The sequence below is a fragment of the Rhincodon typus genome, chromosome 8, assembly GCF_021869965.1.
Source record: "Rhincodon typus isolate 14 chromosome 8, sRhiTyp1.1, whole genome shotgun sequence".
Lineage (NCBI taxonomy): Eukaryota > Metazoa > Chordata > Chondrichthyes > Orectolobiformes > Rhincodontidae > Rhincodon > Rhincodon typus.
The window spans coordinates 5,986,828-6,008,412 of record NC_063339.1 but is presented as its reverse complement, the minus strand read 5'-3'; the positions used below and the strand labels follow the sequence as shown (position 1 = coordinate 6,008,412).

Here is a 21,585-nt window from a genome sequence, read left to right as displayed (position 1 = left end):
AAAAACTTTAACACTATCCCAGTCTAAATTCAAAACTCAAATCCATCTCAAATTTCTCCAAAACTGTAATCCAAATTTAATCCTTATCTGAAGTCTAGTCATCTCAATCTCCATCAGAATAGCTACTCTAAGCTAATTTATTGCTGATAGATGCAATTCAAGCACAATCTTTACCAGAAAATCTACTGAAACTTTGCTTCTAACTGGAAGCTACTAAAATGATCCCGTTCTTTCAAAGCTCTAAATTAATTATAAATCTTTCTGAACACATTTCTTCTTACCTGTAGCCCTAACTCAAAACTTAGAACCACATCTTCTAAAATTAAAAGGGACACTGTGAGGAGCATAGTGTGGGACTCCAAAAAGAGCATTGTTAGCTTGGTGGAGTGGGTGGCAGATGACTAGTGGGCGTAGGTTTAAGGTGAGGGGAGGAAAGTTTAAAGGAGATGTGCAAGGCAAGTTTTTTGCACAGAGAGTGGTAGACACCTGGGATGCGCTGCCAGGGGAGGTGGTAAAAGCAATTAATACAGCAATATTTAAGAGGCATTTATACTCGAACAGGTAGAGAATAGAGGGATCTGGACCACATGCAGCCAGATGGGATTAATTTAGAATGACGAAGACATGGTGGGCTAAAGGGCCTGTTCCTGTGCTGTACAGTTCTATGTTCCGATTGCTCACTCATTACAAAATGGTTAACAAGTATCTTGAAATGTTAATGGAGTGCTGCTTTTATTGCAAGGGTGATGGACTATAAAAATCGAGAGGTAAAGTTGCCATAATTCCAGATAGATAACTGGTAGTGACATTTTCAAGATTGAGACCTGGATTTCCAAGGTCAGGTTATGGGTAGAGATTAAACAAATTACACCTATTTTCTCGAGAATTTAGGAAGTTAAAGGGTGACCTTATCAAAGTCTTCAAGGTAGTTATGGGAAAAGCTAGAGTAGATGAAGGTAAGCTATTTCCTTTGGTTGAGGATTCTAGAACTGTGCAGTATAGTCTAAAATTTAGGGCCAGATTTTTCAGTAGAGATGTTAGGGAGAATCTCTACAGAGGGAGGGTGGTAAATGTGTGGAACTGTATTGCACAAATGAGAGTGGATGCTTGAAGGGAATACATGATGAAAGATAGAACCCAGCAAAGTACAGAGAGTCAGAGGGACCTTGGTGTGCATGTCCACTGGTCCCTTAAAGTATCAGGGCAGATGGATAAAGTCATTAAGAAGGCACATGGAATACTTATCTTTATTAGTTGAGGTATAGTCAGGGATGAAGGGCTTGTCATATGAGGAACGGTTGAGGTCTGTACTCAGAGTTTAGAAGGATGAGGGGGGATCTCATTGAAACTTATAGAGCATTGACAGGCCTGGATAGAGTGGATGTGGAGAAGTTTTTTCCACTAGTAGGAGAGATTAGGACCTGAGGCCACAGCCTCAGAGCAAAGAGCCTTTCAGAGCTGAGATGAGGAGGAATTTCTTCAGGCAGAGGGTGGTGAATCTGTGGAACTCATTTCCGCAGAGGGCTGTGGAAGTCGAGTTATTTGATGTATTTAAGACAGAGATAAATAGATTCTTGATTAGTAAAGGGATCAAGGGTCATGGGGGGAAGGCAGGAGAATGGGGATGAGAAACATATCAGCCCTGATCGAATGGAGGAGCAGACTCGATGGGCCAAATGGCCGAATTCTGCTGCTTTGTCTATATCTTGTATCTTATAGAGTTTAAGACCAAAAGATTATGCTTTAAAATATGTGCTAGAGTATTGTGTGCAGATCCTACATCAGTGTTGGAATTTAGAAGAGTTAGGGGTAATCTTATTGAAACATGCAAGATTCTTAGTGGACTTGTCAGGGTAGATATGGAAAGGTTGTTTCCCCTTGTGGGAATGACTAGGTCCAGAGGGCATAATCTCAGAGAGAGGGTGACACATTTAAGACAGAGCTGAGGAGGAATTTCTTCTATTAATGGATGGGGAATCTGTGGAATTATTTACCGCAGAGGGCTGCCAAGCTGGATCATTAAGAAGGCTGATAGACAAATTTTTAATGAGCAAGGGAATGAGTATTATGGGGTTAAGGCAGGAAAGTGGAGGTGAGGATTATCAGATCAGCCATGATCTCATTGAATGGCAGAGTAGATTCAATGGCTGAATGGCCTATTTCTATTCTTACGTCTTATGGTCATTACAGTCTGTGGGACTGTCTTCCATAGTTTTGTGCATTTTCATCTTTATACTTTTGGCTGTTAAGTGGGGATGTCTTGAGGTCTTAAAAGGTACTACAGAAATACAAATTCTTCCTTTCAGGAAAGGAGTGGAAAATATTGGATGCAGGTGATTTCATTTACAAGTCCAAGAGTTCACAAAAAGTTGACAAACATTATGATCTAATTCACTATTCCCTAATGTTCAGTAATCAAATAGAAAAACAACAGTAATCCATTCAATCAATCAAGCTAGCTCTACCAGTCAAGTGGAGCCATATCCATTGATGTACTTATTGGACAATTCATTAGTAGGAGCCATAAAAACTCCCAATTCACTTGTAACATCAGAAATAAGAATTTCAAATTTTTGTTACCATTTGGGCTGAAATAAAAATGCAAATTGCTGGAGAAAGTGAGCAGGTCTGACGGCATCTGTGGTGAGAGAGGAACAGAATTAATATTTTGAGTCTGATATGACTCTTGTTTTGGGTTCTCAAAACACTATCTTGCTCTTCATGGATGTGGCCAGACCTGCTGAGTTCCTCCAACATTTTCTGTTTTATTTCATTGTTATTTCAGATTGCTGGCAAGGCAGTGCTTTGCTTTTACCATTTGGGTGAAAATTGGCTCTGAACATATTGGAAGACAGCCTTAAAAGTAGCATTGGGCTACCTCACCAGGGAAGATATTTTCTGTCTACATATCAGTGAAGTGCTACAAGCACCTCAATTAGATTAATCATACTGTCCAATGCTAGAAGGAATATAAATCACAGTTTATGTGAGCTGTACTCATAAATGAACTCCCAAAATCCATCACCCATTACATACAACCTTGCCTTCCACATCCTTAGTTATTTCAGTTTTATTCATAACTGTTGATTTGATTGGAGCTGTTGGAGACACAGTTAGTTCACTTGTTCTGCAAGGAAGAAGCTTGATAACAGGATCTAGGAAACTTGCTAACCAGCCCTGTGAACTCGGAGATACGAAACAGTACAAGATGGGATCAGCCACACAGTTTAAACTCATCAGCAGGAGCCCAAAATGGTAAACCTCAAAAATACTGTCAGCAAAGGGACAGTCATATTCTAACATGGTTCGAACCATCAGGAAAATGTGATAAGGAGCAAAGCAAACCAGGAAAATGATGATTGTCCCAGATACCAATTTTTTTATTCTTAATTTCCGCTGTCTTTCAGACCCACGGAGTTTGTGGACAACCCTCAACACTTTATAATAAGAGTAGAGAAATAAGATCAAAGGGAGGCCGAAGCCCATCGAAAGTTTGTAAATATTTAAATATCTGTCCTTTTGACGCAGAGGATAATGTTCAAAACACAAAGTATCATTCCCCTCGTCTTTACTGAGAACCTTGGAGCCCATGTAAATGGTGCAGACAGCTATCTCCTTGAGCCAGATGAGAATACTGATGAGCAAAGCAGCCTTCCTGCTGTGTATGAGTGTAAATTTCAGAGGGTAAGCCACGACGAGGAAGCGATTAATGGCAATGAAGCAGAGGAATCCAATGCTGATGTAGATATTCTGGTAGAGGAGCAGACCACTGAAGATGCAAAGTTCCCGAGAATGCTGCCAGTCATCATGTTGCAGCATGTACTGAATCCACAAAGGTAAGGAAAGGAGGTACAACAGGTCTGAGATGGTCAAATTACAGAGGTAGATTCCCAGCTCATTCTTCTTCCTGATCTGTAGGTAACTGTGATACAGGGACAGGAGATTAGTTGGGAGACCAATGATGAAGACCCCAATATAGACGGTGGGAAACAGGATCTGGTGGATTCTGTGGTCGACAGAGCAGTTAACCATCGTTCAACACAACCCTGGAATGATCCGTCGAATAAATGTTTTTTATGAAGTCCTGAGTTTGTGATTTCAAACCTCTATGCTAGTTTTACTTTTAATTCATCTTCACTGAAAATAGTCACCTTAGGAGGAGCAAAAGCAGAACATTTATGAAGTAATACAGTAACACAAATCTGAAGCCGAAAAGGAGGCTATTTAGCCCCATACATCTGTATAGTTCTCTACGTACTTTGTCCCATTCACCTGCACTTTCCCCATTGGTTTGCTTTTTTAAAAAAAAGTAGTGATTTTAGTTTCTTGTATTTTTGTTCTCAATTCTCTGAATGACTGCATACTCTCTGTGCTAAACATTCTCACAAACTATTCAGTTAAATGATTATTTTCGATATTCATTCTTGGGTGTGGCATTTATTATTCAATATATTGCCATGCACATCCCACCTTGTTGATATGTCATAGTTCATGTGTTGTAGGTACACCCACAATTTGGTGAGGAAGGGAGTTCCAGGATTTTACCTGGAATCATGAAAGAAGGATGGTAAATTTCCAAGTCAAAATGGTGAGTGACTTGGAAGGAACCCACAGGTGTTCCCATGTAACTGCTGACCTTGTCTCTCTAGATGGAAGTTGGGTTTGTGGATTTGGAAGATTCTATGACAGGAAGCTTATCAAGTTTGTGCAGTGCACCTTGTGTGTGGTACACACTGCTACCATGGCGGATGAGGGGCCATAAGATAGAGGAGCTGAATTAGGCCCTTCAGCCCATTGGGTCTGCTCTGCCATTTCATCATGGCAGATAAGCTCCTCAACCCCATACTGTTGCCTTTTCCCCGTAATCCTTGATCCCCTTATGAATCAAGAATCTATCTCTGTCTTAAATATGCTCAGTGACTTGGCTTCCACAGCCTTCTGTGGCAATGAGTACCACAGATTCACCACCCTTTGGCTGAATAATTCTTTCTCATCTCAGTTCTAAAGAGTCGTTCCCTCACTCTGCAGCTGTGCCTTTGGGTCATAGTCTCTCCTACTAATGGAAACATCATATCTCTCGCTATTCTATAAGTTTCGGTGAGATTCCCCCCATTATCCTTCTAAATCCCATTGAGTACAGGCCTGGAATCTGTAAGCTCTAGGCTGTAAGCTGTCAAAACTTTTCACAGTACTTGGATACATGTGACTACAATAAATCAAATCAAAATTAAATTAGAGTCTTCAACCACTTATCATATGACAAGTCCTTCATTCCTGGGATGATCCTTGTAAACCTCCTCCGGACCCCCTCTAAAGCTAACACATCTGGAGCTACAGAGCCCGAAACTGCTCACGATATTCCAAATGTAGTCTGACCAGAGGCTTATACAGCATCAGCAGTACATCCCTGCTCTAATACTCTAGCCCTCATGGAATGAATGCTAACATTGCATTTGCCAACTGAGCCTGCATTTTAACCTGAAGAGAATCCTGAATTAGGACTCCTAAGACCCTTTGTGTGTTCAGATTTCCAAAGCATTTCTCCATTTGCAAAACAATCTATACCTCTATTCTTCCTATCAAAGTGCATAACCTCATACTTTGCACATTGCATTCTATCTTCTACTTTTTTGCTCACTCTGTAAGTCCTTCTGCAGCCTCCCCACTTGTTCAACATTACATGTCCCTCCACCTTTCCTTGAGTCATCTGCAAATTAGCAACAATCCCCTTTGTTCCTTCATCTGGATAGTGAATATATGACTTGAATCATTATGGTCCCAAAACTGAACTTTGTGGAACTCCTCTAGTCACCAGTTGCCATCCTGTAAAAGACCACTTTATCCCCACTTTCTGCCTTTTGCCAGTCAGCCAGTCCTCGATCCGTAACTATATCTTGCCTCAAATGAGCTGCTTATTTTGTGTGTCACCTTGTCAAAATCCTTCTGGAAATCCAAATAGACCACTTCACTGACTCTTTTTTCTAACTTGCTCATTACCTCCTCAAAGATTTCTAACAGATCTATCAGCTATGATCTCCCTTTGACCAAGTGCGGCCGACTCAGCCCCATTTTGAGGTGCAGTTTCAACTCTTCTGCAATCTCATCCTTAATGATGGGCTCTAAAATCTTACCAACGACTGACATCAGCTAATCGGTGGACAGTTTCCCATCGTCCTTCCTCCCTTCTTAAACAGAAATGTTACATTAGCCATTTTTCAGTCCTCCAGGATCCTCCCTGACTCCAGTAATACCACGCCTTACAGAATGGGCTGCATTGGTGGTGCCAAAGGTCTGGAGTTGGATATCCATGTCCCTGCTGAACATGGCCTCTCCCTCACCGCACTGTCCCGCCCATTACCTGTATCCTGTTCATCTCCCTCAGCCAATTCCCAATCACCTCCATTTCAATTTCCACTCCCTGTCCTAAAACTCTTCCGGTCTCACCAAACCCTCTCTCACTTGTGTCCCTGCAAACCTGCAACTTACTCCCTACCCCAACGGAACCGCTTTGATCCTCTGGTACACTCACAGTAGCGTTGCGAGCCCTGCTTTCAGTTGGCAAACCCCATACTCTCTTGAGTTCGTTCCTAACCCTCTGTGTGTCTGGCTGCATTGATGGAAATGGAGAATGAAAGCAGGCAGTATGCAAACCCGGGTTTATCCAACCCCACCCGGACCATTTCCTGTGGATTGCTGAGGGGAATAGTGACACTTTCACAGTTTAACAACTTCTGAATAAAAACCGTCATCAAGTCACACAGCTCTGACTTGCCCACTTGACTTTCTCTTCTCTCCTCCTCTGTGTGACCTACACTTCATTCTCTCCCCTGGTTTCTCGGGATAGATAGAAAGCAACGGAAGTGTTACCTGTGAGTTAGTCCTGTAAGTCTATTTCTGACTGTGGGAGCCGTTCCCGAATCTCCTTCTGGGGTGAATTGAGCGATTTGAAGTTTGGCGACTCTTTCCACGTTACGGTTAGTCGCCTCTACCTCCCAGGGTTTGCAAGGACTGGCATTCACAAGTGTTTAAGGTTCAAGTAGAAATCAGGACTCAAACCGATCTTTATCATCGATGTCCTCTCACAGAGGCTGAGAACTAACTACGCCATATACATCCTGTGCTGTTTCTGCAGTATTCATGGTCTGAAAGTGAATTTGTGTAGCCGCCAGACAGAAAGCTCTTTCGACATTACAGCGTCTTTCCCTTTCGTGCACGACTCTCCGAAACTTAGAGGCTGTAACCGAGACAAGTCGAAACAAATGACAAAGCGTTCCGAGAAATTTGATTCCATTCCCGTCCCCTCTTTCCCAGCATCATACCCCCACTGATCAAGATCAGTCTTGTCATGTTAAACTCAGGAGATTGTCATCCTGTAGAAGCTTACATTTCTTCAGTTGGCTTGAGCAAAAATATCAATGCCCGTGAACGGGAAATGCTAATATTGTTGGAACAATTTCCTAGGAATGTTATTTTCTGACAAAAAAATTGACGAGTTTCTGTTTAATTGAAGCAATTTTTAGTTCACAATTTAATGTCATCTTTTGAATGTAAAACTTGGATTTTCAACCTGGATAGTCACATGCCCAAATAATACTCAACTCTCCTTAAGGCCCTGCTGACCCAGTCCACAGGTAACTCCCAGCCACTGGTTCAACTGTCCCTTCAGCTGTCCACTTCCTTTCCATAAGCTCCTCAACCACCACCCCTATCACCAATACCACCATTTGAAACATGGTGATCTTCAGATTAATCTCACCACCAGTCACTCTTTCACTGAGAGAGCAGCCCTATGGTCCTCTGGAGTGATGGCAATTTTATTCCTCTTCTTATAATCTGGCTTGTCCTCTCCAACCTCCCCTTTCTTTGCTTCTTTCTTTTTTTCATTTCAATCTCTCACTCCTATCTCCAACCCTGTTCCGTCTGCCACTATCCCAGCAATCCCTCCCATTCCATTTGAGGCAGATAGCCCCCTGCTCTCCCTACTCCCTGTTGGATAACACTGTGAAAATGAACTCTCTCCTCCACTGCCTCTGAGGTCGGCCTTATTTCTCTAACACTGATACTCCATCTGCTGTAAATCCAGAACCCCACTCTCTTCCATTAAACAGTGATACTGCATAATCTTCTAGTAAAAATAACATACTTTTAAATAACCTATTCAGGCATGTGATGACACACCTTTCTAGTGGGTAGGATTTTAAAAATTATTCATTCACAGGGTGTGGACGTTGATGGCTAGATTTATTGACCGTCCCAAAGGCAGACAAGAGTCAATCACATTGCTTTGTGTCTGGAGTCACATGTAGGCCAGACCAGGTAAGGACAGCAGTTTCCTTCCCTAAAGGAGATTAAGATTTTCCTGTCAATCAAAAGTTGGCTCATGGTCATCATTAGACTGTTAATTCCAGATATTTATTGAATTCAAATTCCACCATCTGCCATGATGGGATTGGAACCTGGATCCTCAGAATATTATCTGGGTCTCTGGATTAGCAGTCCAGCAATAATACCACTAGGCCATTGCGTCCCTGCATGACTCCTAAACCTGAGGTATGGACACTACTGTGTACCATAAGAGCCCTCACTGACTTCCTTGCGACTTGACTTGCCTCACCCCTCAATACACTCCACCAGTGTTCCCTGCTCTGACTTTAAGCTGGATCTTCTTGCTCCTCAAACAAATCTGACCTATTTCTTTCTCCTGATTCAAATTTCTGCTTCCATCGTCCTGTCTCTTCTCATTTGCTTTCATTGATTTCTAATCCATGCTATTGTGTAAGGGAATATCACAGATGGTGGGTACATCTCAGGATGGATAGTAGATTTCACAATGCTGGGTAGGTCTTGTGTTGAAATGACAAGACTATGCACATCATTACACATCACTGACGAATAAACAGGGACTTTCTGGGATTTCTCCGTTACATTTCTTCAGTTTTTGGGTCATCATTTGTTTATTGTTGGAAGTATGTATTTTTACGTTCATGGACCATCTGGAAAAAAAGTGGAAGCTTTTGAACTCTTTGGACATTATCTGATTGAAAAGGATCTCTCGTTGTAATTTCTCACAAATGAAGCCAACAGTTTAATGCATGCTGTGATTTGCCTGTTTTATTTAAACTGGGAATCAAGTAACTTTGTAGTAACAGCCAAGCAAAGCTTTCAAGGAGATAAGAGATCAGACACAATATCTTCATTACTAGAAACCATAGCTTTGAAAGGACTAATAGGTCTTGATGTTAATGGCTGCTTAACAAATCTTTCCAGTCTATGAATTCTTTTCAGGCTTCACTGTAAAGAAGACACAATAGTAGCTGTAAGCCTTTCTCCTGAAATCCTGTTTCTCAGTAGAAGTTCCTGGGAACCTGAATATTTCCAAATAGCAGCGCTTCTGTCTACCTTGGTAAAGGTCGGGAAAGATTGTGCCCAATCTATGTTAAAAATCTAGTTAATTGCAATCAAAACTGGAAGTCTATCATCCACATATGACTGTCAGCAGTTCAGCCTTATCAACAGGAAACCAGTGGACATGAGAAACTCTCACATTCTATCTGTTCTTTCCACAGGGCCAGGCCCTGGAAAGGTATAAACCAGTGTTGGCCCTCTCTTTAAGAGAGGTTCAAAAGGTAAGGAGGCACAGATAATGATCATATTGACATGATATTTGTAATTGGTGGAAATGCAGTAGGGACCAGATACACTGTGCGGTGAGTTATTTGAGTTAGTGAGAATTCAATTGCATTTAAAGCTGCTTGTGTATGAAAAAGAAGTGGAGCAATCTAAAAGGCGAGAGACAACAGAATTGTTTTTTTAAAGAAGCTTGGTCTGGAGCTTCAAGCAGAGGCAGAAGGAACGTTAGAGAGAATGGGAAAAGGAAGAAAATTTAAGCAGCTGGATTGCAAATCACAAATGGAAAAAGAAGTGAGGCAAGAAGAAGAAATGTGAAGGAAAGGTAATAATGGATTCGAGGGCTGGAGTTGACAATGTGGCTTCAGATGCAGATGAACGTTCTGATGAGAAAAACACATCTATAGCAAAAGTCCAGTCAGGAGATATTTAAATTGGTACAAACCCTTCCATAATTTGGGGAAAAGAATTTGGGCACATTCTTTATCTTGATTGAGAACATCGCAAAAGATATGAGTTGGCCAAAGGAAGACTGGGCACTGTTCACGCCAAGCAGGTTAACTGCTTAACTCAGAAAACTCATGTATCACTTTCAGCAGAAGTTTCTGTGAATCATAATGCAGAATAAAAGGCTTTTCTGCATATGAGTTAGTTCTTAGGGAGTACAGGTGCATGTTTTGAGAAATAGAAAACAGCCTGTACGGGTCGACATTCAATCTGAAAGGGTAAAGCAAAGTAATTTCAACAACAGGCTGTGGACATTCAGAATAAATGCTACATACCAAGCTCTCCAAGAAATCATTCTCTTAGAAGAATTTGAAAATTCACTTCTCCCAGTGGTTAGTACTCATGTTTAAGACTAGAGAGTTGCAAAAGATAGCTAGGTAATAGAGAGGGCTGATGATTACGAGCTGAGATAAGATTAAACCTTTATTCCATCATCCTCATAAACCTGAAAAGGATGAAAAGTGGGAGAGGGAAAGGAAGGGAAGAAATGAGGATAAGAATGGACAGTTAGGAATTCCCAAAACACTGCTTCTCGGCCTGTAAGGGAGGGTACTGAGGGTGGAAGTGAAAACTGAAGTCCCGAGTATTTCCATTTCATTTAGAGCATGGAAACAAACCCTTCGGTCCAACTCATTCGTGCCGACCAATCTTCTTCACTGTCCACTATATCACTTACTTGGGTGTCATATACAAATTTGTGAACCATACCTCCTATATTCACGTCTAGGTTATTTACATAAGTGATGAAAAGTAGTGGGCCCAGAACCGATCCTTGTGGCACATGACTGGTCACAGGCCTCCAGTCTGAAAAGCAAACCTCTAACGCCCGTCTCCTACCTTCAAGCCAATTTTGTATCCAATTGACTAGCTCCCCTGGATTCCATGTGATCTAACCAGTCTACCATACAGAACCTTGTCAAATTCTTTGCTGAAGTCCATATAGATAACATCTGTACTCAATGGAGTTTAGAATGATGAGAGAGGATCTCATTGAAACTTACCGAATGTAGTGAAGCCTGGAAAGAGTGGATGTGGAGAAGATGTTTCCACCAGCAGAAGAGACTAGGACCCAAAGGCACAGCCTCAGAGTGAAGGGATGGCCCTTTAGAACTGAGTGGAGGATGAATTTCTTCAGCCAGAGGATGGTAAATCTGTGGAACTCATTGCTGCAGAAGGCTGTGGAGGCCAAGCCATTGAATGTACTAAAGACAAAAATAGACAGACTTTTGATTAGTAAGGGGTTTACAGGCTATGGAGACAAGACAAGAGATAAGGGTTGAGAAATGTATCAGCCATGATCAAATGGCAGAGCACAATTGATAAACTGAATGGCTTAATTATGCTCCTATATTTTATGAACTTTCAGAATGCTAAATGTTATATGGATAATCCATTGGATTCACTGGAGTTCATATGGATTTGAAAGATGCCATTTCTGGAAATGGAATGCAGAATAAAAACACATCAGATTAAGTTGTAGATTTAACTCCAACTATAAGAGCAAAGGTACATTGTTGTGAGCACAGGAAAGGTGAATAAAGTAGATGAGAGTTATGATGGGTTTTTGTCAAGATGATTTCAAGAAGGAATAAGATTTTGTTTTTAGGGCTAAAGGGATCAAAGGTTATGAGGAGAAAGCGGGGTTGAATGATCGGCTGTGATCATAGAGAAGGATGGATAGAGTTTGAAAGGCAGCTACACCTGCTCCTATTTTCTATGTTCCTATGTCTCTACGAAAACTCGCCTTTTATTCCTCAAATGATACAGCTAAATCCATAACAATTTTGAGAAATTCAGGATGTAGTTGAAATCTTTTGCTGGTGAAAGACATAATAATTCCTCCGGAGATTGCATTAAAAACTAAATATTAATAAGTGGAATTGGTGGAGAATATATAACCATTGCTTTGTACAAAGTGCACTTAGAGGGCAACTTAACATCCAGAACAGTAATGATAGAGTTTGATCAGAAACTTAAAGCCCTGGAGAGAGTTCAAAAGAAATTTGCTAGAATGATACCAGGAATGAAGGATTTTAGATACAAGGAAAGATTAGAGAGATTGGGCTTTTTTCTGTTTGGAGCAGAGAAGATGAAGAGGTGACCTTATTAAGGTGTTCAAAATGATGAACAATTTTGACAGGGTGAAGAAGGATATTCTGTTTCAACTAGCTGGTATGTTGGTAACAAGGGATCACAATTTCAAGACCATCAGCAAGACAGCTAAGTCTGAGATGAGGAGAAATTTCTTTATTCAGAGGATTAGCAAGAACTGCAGATGCTGGAGTCAGAGATACAAACACGAGGATCTGGAGGAACACAGCAGGCCAGGCAGCATAAGGGGAACGGGAAAGTTGACGCTTCGGGTCGGGACCCTTCTTCATTTCTGAAATGTCAACTTTCCTGCTCCTCTGATGCTGCCTAGACTGCTGTGTTCCTCCAGCTCCACACTGTGTTATCTCTTATTCGGAGAGTTGTTAGGATTTGGAATGTGCTTCCTGGGAGATGGTAGAAGTGGATTCTATAGCAGGTTTCAAAAGAGAGGTGGATATATATTTAAAAGTGATGAGGTTACAGGGCTACAGAGATGGCGCTGGAGAGTGGGCCAGACTGGGTAGCTCTTTTGGGAGCTGGCACAGACATGATGGGTCAAATAGTCTCCTTCTGTACTGTAAAATGCTATGATTCCATACCCATTGATAGGGTTGATTTGCATCCAGGTAACGATTTGTGAGGAATAAAAGTTTTATCTTTACCCGTGATCCGAGAGAGGTTAAAGAGATGGAACAGTCACAAGGACATGTTGCGGGTACTTCTGCATCATGTGATCAGAGCAGTGACTAAAGAAAGTCCATCACCAGGGATCAAAGTGATACCATAAGCAGATATTAAGGCACCTGAAACTTTCCTTAAATATGTGGGTAATTCAAAAGAAATGTTCAGTAAGTTTCCTTTAATTGAGGCTCGGCAAATAGATCCAGAGTTAAACAGGTTAGCATCATCCACCCAAATAATCAAGCCCATACAAGGTTTTGAGGAACCATTCAATAGAGTTTTACTACATTTTTAAAGAAAGGAGCAAGAATATCAACTGGTAATAATAGTGTAGGATGATAAAGAGAGTGAGAGTGAGGTAATGGAGACTCCAAGAAATCACAGACTGAAAGTCCTTGTGTTTGGTTAACCATTACTGAGGTACTGGGACAGTTATTGAAAAGCAAATAGGTGGATGTAGTAATATTACCCATAGATTTCAAGGAAGTAAACTGGGTGTGCAATTTTAACCAGATATAATGTGGAGTAGGGAACCTGCATCAATAAACAACATTCTCTAAAATCAAAGATAACAAGGTGTAGAGCTGGATGAACACAGCAGGCCAAGCAGCATCAGAGGAGCAGGAAGGCTGACGTTTCGGGCCTAGACCCTTCTTCAGAAATGGGAGAGGGGAAGGGCGTTCTGAAATAAATAGGGAGAGAGGGGGAGGCGAATAGAAGATGGATAGAGGAGAAGATAGGTGGAGAGGAGACAGACAGGTCAAAGAGGCAGAGTTGGAACCAGTAAATGTGAGTGTAGGTGGAGAGTTAGAGAGGAGATAGGTCAGACCAGGGAGGACGGACAGGTCAAGGGGGCGGGATGAGGTTAGTAGGTAGGAGATGGGGGTGGGGCTTGAGTTGGGAGGAGGGGATGGGTGGGAGGAAGGACAGGTTAGGGAGGTGGGGACCGCTTTGCAGAACACCTGTGCTTAGTTCGCACTAAACAACTGCACCTCCCAGTCGCGAACCATTTCAATTCCCCCTCCCATTCCTCAGACGACATGTCCATCCTGGGCCTCCTGCAGTGCCACAACGATGCCACCCGAAGATTGCAGGAACAGCAACTCATATTCCGCTTGGGAACCCTGCAGCCCAATGGTATCAATGTGGACTTCACAAGCTTCAAAATCTCCCCTCCCCCTACCGCATCAAAACCAGCCCAGCTCGTCCCCACCTCCCTAACCGGTCCTTCCTCCCACCTATCCCCTCCTCCCACCTCAAGCCCCACCCCCATCTCCTGTCTACTAACCTCATCCCGCCCCCTTGACCTATCTGTCCTCCCTGGACTGACCTATCTCCTCCCTAACTCCCCACCTACACTCACCTTTACTGGCTCCATCCCCGCCTCTTTGACCTGTCTGTCTCCTCTCCACCTAACTTCTCCTCTATCCATCTTCTATCCGCCTCCCCCTCTCTCCCTATTTATTTCAGAACCCCCTTCCCCTCCCCATTTCTGAAGAAGGGTCTAGGCTCGAAACGTCAGCCTTCCTGCTCCTCTGATGCTGCTTGGCCTGCTGTGTTCATCCAGCTCTACACCTTGTTATCTCAGATTCTCCAGTATCTGCAGTTCCTACAATCTCCTTCTCTAAAATCAAGCTCAGTGAAAACAGAGAGTCAATATATGTTAGAAAATCTCTTGATTGAACCTAGCCAAAGCAGTTGGATTTCTGCAGTGGTATTCGTTCCTAATGGGTCAACTAGATTCGGCATAGATTACGAAAAGTAAATGCACTAACAGAAAAAAAGTCATCCCCAATTTCTCAGTTAGAAGATTATATTGATAGGTTTGACAACACATCATTCTTTACTAAGATTGATTCATTGAAGTGATACTGCCCAGTACTGTTGTCATCAAGAGTCATACAAATATCAGCTTCTCTTATACCAAATGTGTTATATGCTGATTCATGTAATTTGGGTTCAAAAATGCTCACAATTCTTTCTAAAGAGCAATGAATCAAGTTGTAACTAGTTTTGTGGTTTGCCTGGATGATGTAATATATAGCAGCATGTGAGGAAAGCCTTATTTAAACAGATAGCTGATCCAGTGATTAAAGATTCCCAAAAGTGAGTTCACTGCAAAAGACCATAAGACCATAAAATGTAGGAGCATAATTAGGCCATTTGGCCCATCAAGTCTGTACCACCATTTGATCATGATATGGAGATGCCAGAGTTGGACTGGAGTGAACAAAGTTAGAAGACGAAGGAGCTGTGCTCAGAAAGCTTGTGATTTTAAATAAGCTTGTTGGACTATAACCTGGTGTTGTGTGCCATTTAATCATGGCTGATATACTTCTCACTCCCATTCTCCTGCCTTCTCCCTGTAACTCTTAAGCACAGGTAACTTACCTAGGACACATCATAGGGCAAGGACAAGTGTTGCAAAGAGCTGTGAAAGTGATGGATTTATTAGAATTCTTGTTCCAAAATCAAAATGGAAATTAGGAGAATTTTATGAAATGTAGAGATTCCACGGAAGATTTTTTGCCAGATTTGTTCTTCTAATAAATTCATTGCAAAAACAAGCAAAACTAATATGGTCAAAAGAATGCCAAATAGCTTCGGGGAATCTGAAGACAATCCTAAGAAATGCACCAGTGTTGTCTGCCCCTGACTTAACTAAAAATTTTAAGTATCAATTAATTTGAGTGATGTGGAGATGGATGCAGTTTTAATGCAAGATGATAAATTGGCTACAGAGGGCACTTTTCTAAGACATTGAATCAATACTAAAAAAAATCTCCTTGGTCACAAAGTTAACTCTTCACAAGAAAATAACTTTATTACAAAAAATTGTCTTTGTGCAATGGCAATTAGGGCATTCATGGATATTAAAGGTGGAAAAAGAAAATAAACGGAAGCAAACAATTTAATAGCACCAATCTGGACCACAGGATTCAATTAATTGCTTTCTTTCTCTTCCTTTCGATTTTTAAAAATTCTTTGCTTTCAACATAGGGTTGTTAACACACCAATACTCTCTTTCTTTCACTGGTTGAGAATTTGACCTTTTACTATCATTAAAGGCATTTTATTCCTCCTTCAACAGGGAATTTGCAGAAAAAGTTGAGTGGAAGTTAGCTAGCTGTCTCTGGAGACTTTCCAATATCTCCACATAAGAGAGAGAGAGAGATAACGAGAGATATTTTTGATGCTTTTTCTTTGCAAGCTGGGTGATTCTCTGCTGCAGTATACCACACAAACCATGGTCACCTGGTCAGAAACCAATTAGAATATTGTTGTCAAGCACTTTTCCTTTTGTTCCAAAGCCAGCAGCGCTGCAGTGTCTTCTTGAGTTCTCCCTGTTTATGCAACTCACAGTGTGTTCCAGTAAACATGGTTTTTAAAACTGCAGCCATCTCCTTAGTTTAAAGCAGTATTTTAATTATTTTAGTTCATTGTCCAAAACTAGAGGAATAAGATTTAAAAGGGACCTGAGGGGCAAGTTTCACACAGAGAGTGGTTCTTATGTAGAATGAACTGTCAGAGAAAGTTACAGGTACAGTTACAACATTTGACTCTATGACTCTAAGGAGATAAGAGGTGGGGTTTATTGCCTTAATTGCTGGAAAATCTGGTTTTGAAGGCACTAATGAGCTGCTATGCTAATGGTCGTACAGTAACATTTTCTGGTCTTATATTACTGCTTCACAGACCCCAGGGTGGATGAAAGTATGTCCTTATAGAGGCTGCAAGACTCCCCCCTGAAATCCTGTATCTTAGTAGAAGTGCCTAGGAACCTGATATAATTTCCAAATTCGTCTGCCTCTTAAAGCTGGACAGGGTCAATGCAGGGAGAATGTTCCTGATGGTGGGTCTGTCCAAAACCGGGGGTTACAGTCTGAGGATTCAGGGTAGACCATTTAGGACAGAGATGAGAAGACAAAGAGTGGTGAACCTGTGGAATTCATTACCACAGGGAAATAGTTGATGCCAAAACATTGAATGTATTCAAGAGGCAACTAGATATAGCACTTGGGGCGAATGGGATAAAAAGGTTATGGGGAGAAAGCAGGATTAGGCTATTGAGTTGGACGATCGGCCATGATTGTGAAGAATGGTGGAGCAGACTCAAAGGGCCGAATGGCCTCCTTCTGCTCCTATCTTCTATGTTTCTATGTAACCTGAAAGGGTGGACTGTCTTGAGTCTCCAAGCCTTGACTCCAGGTTAATTGCAAACAGAACTAGATGATAATCTATGGCCATCAGCAATTCAGCTTCACTGACAGGAAATTTAGTAAATGTAAGAAGTCATCATATTTTAGCCATTGTTCCCAGACGTGTTTTTTTATTCTGTTTTCACTTTTTATTTCATAAGAACAGTGCAAAACTGTTGTTTTGTGTTTGTATCTGCGTGTAGGATTAAGGGGATACAGTTTAATTCCAGATCATAGCTTAGGTGCTCACTGATGTTTGCCACTTGTTTTAAGAATCAGGTTTGTTCAGATGAGGATTTATTGCCCATCCATAATTGCTTTGGAGAAGGTAGTGATGAGTTGCCTTCTTGAACTGCTGCAGTTCTTGGAATGTAGGGACACTTTGCTGTTAAGAAAGAAATCCTAGGATTTTGACCAAACAAGAGGAAAGGAACAGCATATAGTTTCAAATCAGGATAGTGTATTGCTTACAGAGGAACTTGCAGCTGGTGGTGTTCCCATATATTTGCTATCTTTGTCCTCCATGATGGTAGATGCATGTTTAGACAGTGCTGTCAGAATAATCTTGGTGTACTACTGCAGTGGATCTTGTAGATGGTATGCATTGTTGCCACTAGATGTCAGTAGTGGAGAGTGAATGTTTAAAGTAATGAATCAGATGCCAATTAAGTAAAGAGACAACAAGGTGCACGGCTGGATGAAAGCTGCTTTGTCCTTAATGCTGAGATAACAAGGTGTAGAGCTGGATGAACACAGCAGGCCAAGCAGCATCAGAGGAGCAGGAAAGCTGACGTTTCGGGCCTAGACCCTTCTTCAGAAATGTTGTTATCTCAGATTCTCCAGCATCTGCAGTTCCTACTATCTCTTGTCCTTAATGCTGTTGAGATTTTCGAATGCTGTTTGGAGTTGCATTGATTCAGGCAAACGGGGAGTATTACATCACACTCCTTACTCATATCTTTGAGATTTGAGGAGACAGGAAGTGATTTGGTTTAACAAAAAAAAAACCCAAAAGAACTGCGGGTGCTGAAAAATAAGAAACATAGACAGAAATTGCTCGAAAAACTCAGCAGTTCGGGCAGCATCTGTGGAGAGAAAGCAGAGTTAACGTTTTGGGATCACTGACTCTTCTTCAGAATTGACTGTAGCAAGGAAAAGGTTGGTTTTTATGCAAAAGATGGGGTGAGGGGAGGGGTGAGAAGTGAACAAAGGTGGCGAAAGGACCGAAAGTAGGTAAATGTCAGCCTGAGAGAACGAATAGCTGCCCATGGTGAGCATTAGTGGCTGACAATGGGTTGTGTGTAGTAGCAGTCCATGTGATGACAAGGCCTGGTGTGTGGGGTTTGGGATAAGGACATGGGAGAAGATGCTCAAGCCCTAAAATTGTTGAACTCAGTATTGAGTCCAGAGGCTGTAGAGTTCCCAAATAGAAAATGAGGGTGCTGTTCTTACAGATTGTTCTGAGCTTCACTGGAGCACTGCAGCAAGCCTGAGACTGAGATGTTGGCCAGGGAACAAGGCGGTGTGTTGAAGTGGCAGGCAACTGGAAGCTCAGGGTCATTTTTGTGGACTGAACGTGAGTGTTCTGCAAAGCAGTCACCCAGTCGGTGCTTCATCTCCCCAAGGTAGAGGGGACCGCATTGTGAGCAGCAAATAAAGTAGACTGGATTGAGTGAAGTGGAGTAAATTGTTGCTTCACCTGGAAGGTGCGTTTGTGCCCCTTGGATGATGAGGAGGGAGGAAGTAAACGGGCGCTAGCACAGGAATGTGCCATGGGCTGTGGTGGCAGGGAGGGTGAGGGAGTGAATGAAGAGTGGACCAAGGTGTCCTAGAGGGAACAGTCCCTGTGGAAGGTGAACAAAGGAGCCGAAGGGAATATATGTCTGGTGGTGGCATCCCACTGGAGGTGGCAGAAATGGCAACTAATGATCCTCTGGATGTGGATGTTGGTGGGATGGTTCATGAGGACAAGAGGAACCCTATCACTGTTGTGGGACATAGGAGAGGGAGTGGGGGCCGAAGTGCGAGAGGTAGGCCAGACCTGGCTGAGGGCCCTGTCAATTACGGTGCTGGGGAATCCTCAGTTGAGGAAGAAGGTGGACATTTCAGAGGCCCCCTTGTCAAAGTTGGCCTCATCAGAACAGATGCAATGGAGGCAGAGGAACTGGGAGAATGGAATATGGGAAGTTGGCTAGCTTTGGTGGCCACAAACTGAAGCTGGGAGTTGCTAAGGCAGAAAGTATCTCCAGGTGGTGCATGTTTTTCTGTTTGCAGCCTTCAAGGTAATTAGGGCTGAGATGAAGCTGTGGAAGTGAGGGCTCCATGTCGTGGTGAAAAGTTAAAGATTAAAAGAGGCCCTGGGGGCCAATGATAGTTCAGTGCAGCTGAGAGTGGGGTAAAAGTAGCCCAGTATTTTCTTGAGAGAGATTTGGCAGCACCTCAGTGAAACTAGCCATTTGATGAAATGTGAAATTGTGCCAGTAATTATCATAGAATCCCTGCAGTGTGGAAGCAGGCCATTCAGCCCATCAAGTCCACACAGGCCCTCCAAACAGCAACTCACCCCCATGCCCTATCCCTGGAACCCTGCATTTCCCATGGCCAATCCACCTAACCTGCACATCTTTTGACTGTGGGAGGAAACCGGAGCATCCAGAGGAAACCCACACAGACACGGGGAGAACGTGCAAACTCCACACAGACAGTTGCCTGAGGCTGGAATCAAACACAGGTCTGTGGCGCAGTGAGGCAGCAATGCTAACCACTGAGCCACTGTGCCACCCAGTTTGGATGCTTGGGAGTCCAAGTCCTGCTTGTCCTGGGGGACTTGGTCTCAGAAAGGATTGAACTATCAAGGCATGAGGCAGGTCAAATCAGAGGGGCTTTGAGAGTATTCCAAGGCTAGGTCTTTGAAAGTGAAAAACTGGAATCATGGTAAAGGAAACAAAATTTTAATGAGACCTAGTGACTCACAATGTTACTGACATCTGAGTGGGATCTGTCCGGACCACATCAGCCATTTAAAGTGCACTGTGTGGGTTGGTTTGACTCCGGTTTGTCTGTTATCTCATTTTTGAATTCATTCATGGCATTGCTCACCTTATGTTAATCCCAACTATTAGAACCTACACTGTATCTGTAGAGTATAGTTTAGAATCGTAATTTTACCTGTTCAGTACATCTATTATTGTTTTTGTTTGTTTTGTTCAGATTTGTGGACGTGCCACTGTTGGACTCGGGTGGACAAGGTCAGAAGTCACAAGACACCAGGTTATAGTCCAATAGGTTTATTTGAAATCACAAGCTTTCGGAGAGCAGGTGATGAAGGAGCAGCGCTCCGAAAGCTGGTGATTTCAAATAAACCTCTTGGACTATAACCTGGTGTCTTGTGACTTCTGACTTTGTTCAAGTTTGTTCAATAACAACTGTTTTGTTGTTTAAATTTAGCCCTGGAATCCTGCCATTTATTTTCTTACCCTTAGTTCTTTTGCATATTCTATTCTTTAAAAGATTATGGTCTTTCAAGTCAGATGCTAACGAACATCCAGCTTATCCAATATTTTCATAACTGGAATCTTGACATCTTTCAGCTTCATCTATAAAAGCCACCTTTGGAATCTTCTGTATTTCTTTCCTACAAACAATATTTTACTTGCAGCCACACCTGCCATTAATTTGGCTCCTGATGTGTTTTGCCTAGTTCTATCAGTAATATCTGAATTTACACTGTTCAGTCTGTTTTGTATTAGTATTTATGATACAGAAATGGTTCATTCAACCCACTTGGTTGGTGTTGGTATTTAGGCTTCACTTGAGTCACCTCACATGCTTTTTCTAATCCTGGCAACATTTCCCTCGAGATAGTAAGAACTGCCGATGCTGGAGTCAGAGATAACGCAGCATAGAGTTGGAGGAACACAGCAGGCCGGGCAGGTCCCGTTTTGGGTCGGGACCCTTCTTCAGAAATGGGCGAGGGGGAAGGGAGCTGGGAAATAAATAGAGAGAGGAGGGGAGAGGATGGGGAAGGTAGCTGGGGTGGTGATAGGTGAGTGCAGGTAGGGAGTGGTGGGGATTGGTCAGTGAGGTGGGAGAGAAGACAGACAGATTGCATCAGGTCAAGGAGACGGGGATGAGAGGGAGGGTTGGTTATATGTGGACTTTACTAGTTTCAAATGTGGACTTTACTAGTTTCAAAATCTCCCCACCCCCGGCCTCATCCCATGACCGACCCTCCCTCTCATCCCTGTCTCCTTGACCTGACACAATTATAGATAACACAGTGTAGAGGTGGATGAACACAGCAGGCCAGGCAGCATTAGAGGAGCAGGAAAGCTGACGTTTCAGGTCGGGACCCAACCTGTCCATCTTCTCTCCCACCTATCCGCTCCTCCCACCTCACTCACTTACCACCATCCTACCTACCTTCCCTAGCCCCACCTCTCCTCTCTCTATTTATTTCAGAGCTCCCTTCCCCCTCCCC

At 42.5% G+C, this 21,585-nt stretch overlaps 1 protein-coding gene across 2 annotated transcripts; it reads right to left on the bottom strand.

The window, feature by feature from the left end:
- Nucleotides 1–1,919: 1,919 nt before the first annotated feature.
- Nucleotides 1,920–6,617, bottom strand: LOC109913903 (ovarian cancer G-protein coupled receptor 1-like). 2 transcript variants are annotated; one of them, XM_048600178.1, is made up of 2 exons: nt 6,530–6,617; nt 1,920–4,151 (listed from the first exon to the last, which is right to left on the bottom strand). In XM_048600178.1, the coding sequence occupies exon 2, from the start codon at nt 4,030–4,032 to the stop codon at nt 3,022–3,024; it is 1,011 nt and encodes a 336-aa protein (XP_048456135.1). In that variant the 5' UTR covers nt 4,033–4,151; nt 6,530–6,617; the 3' UTR covers nt 1,920–3,021. The 2 variants fall into 2 exon arrangements, with proteins under 2 accessions (XP_048456135.1, XP_048456134.1); XM_048600177.1 differs by lacking the exon at nt 6,530–6,617 and adding an exon at nt 6,132–6,321.
- Between the last annotated feature and the right edge of the window lie 14,968 nt (nt 6,618–21,585).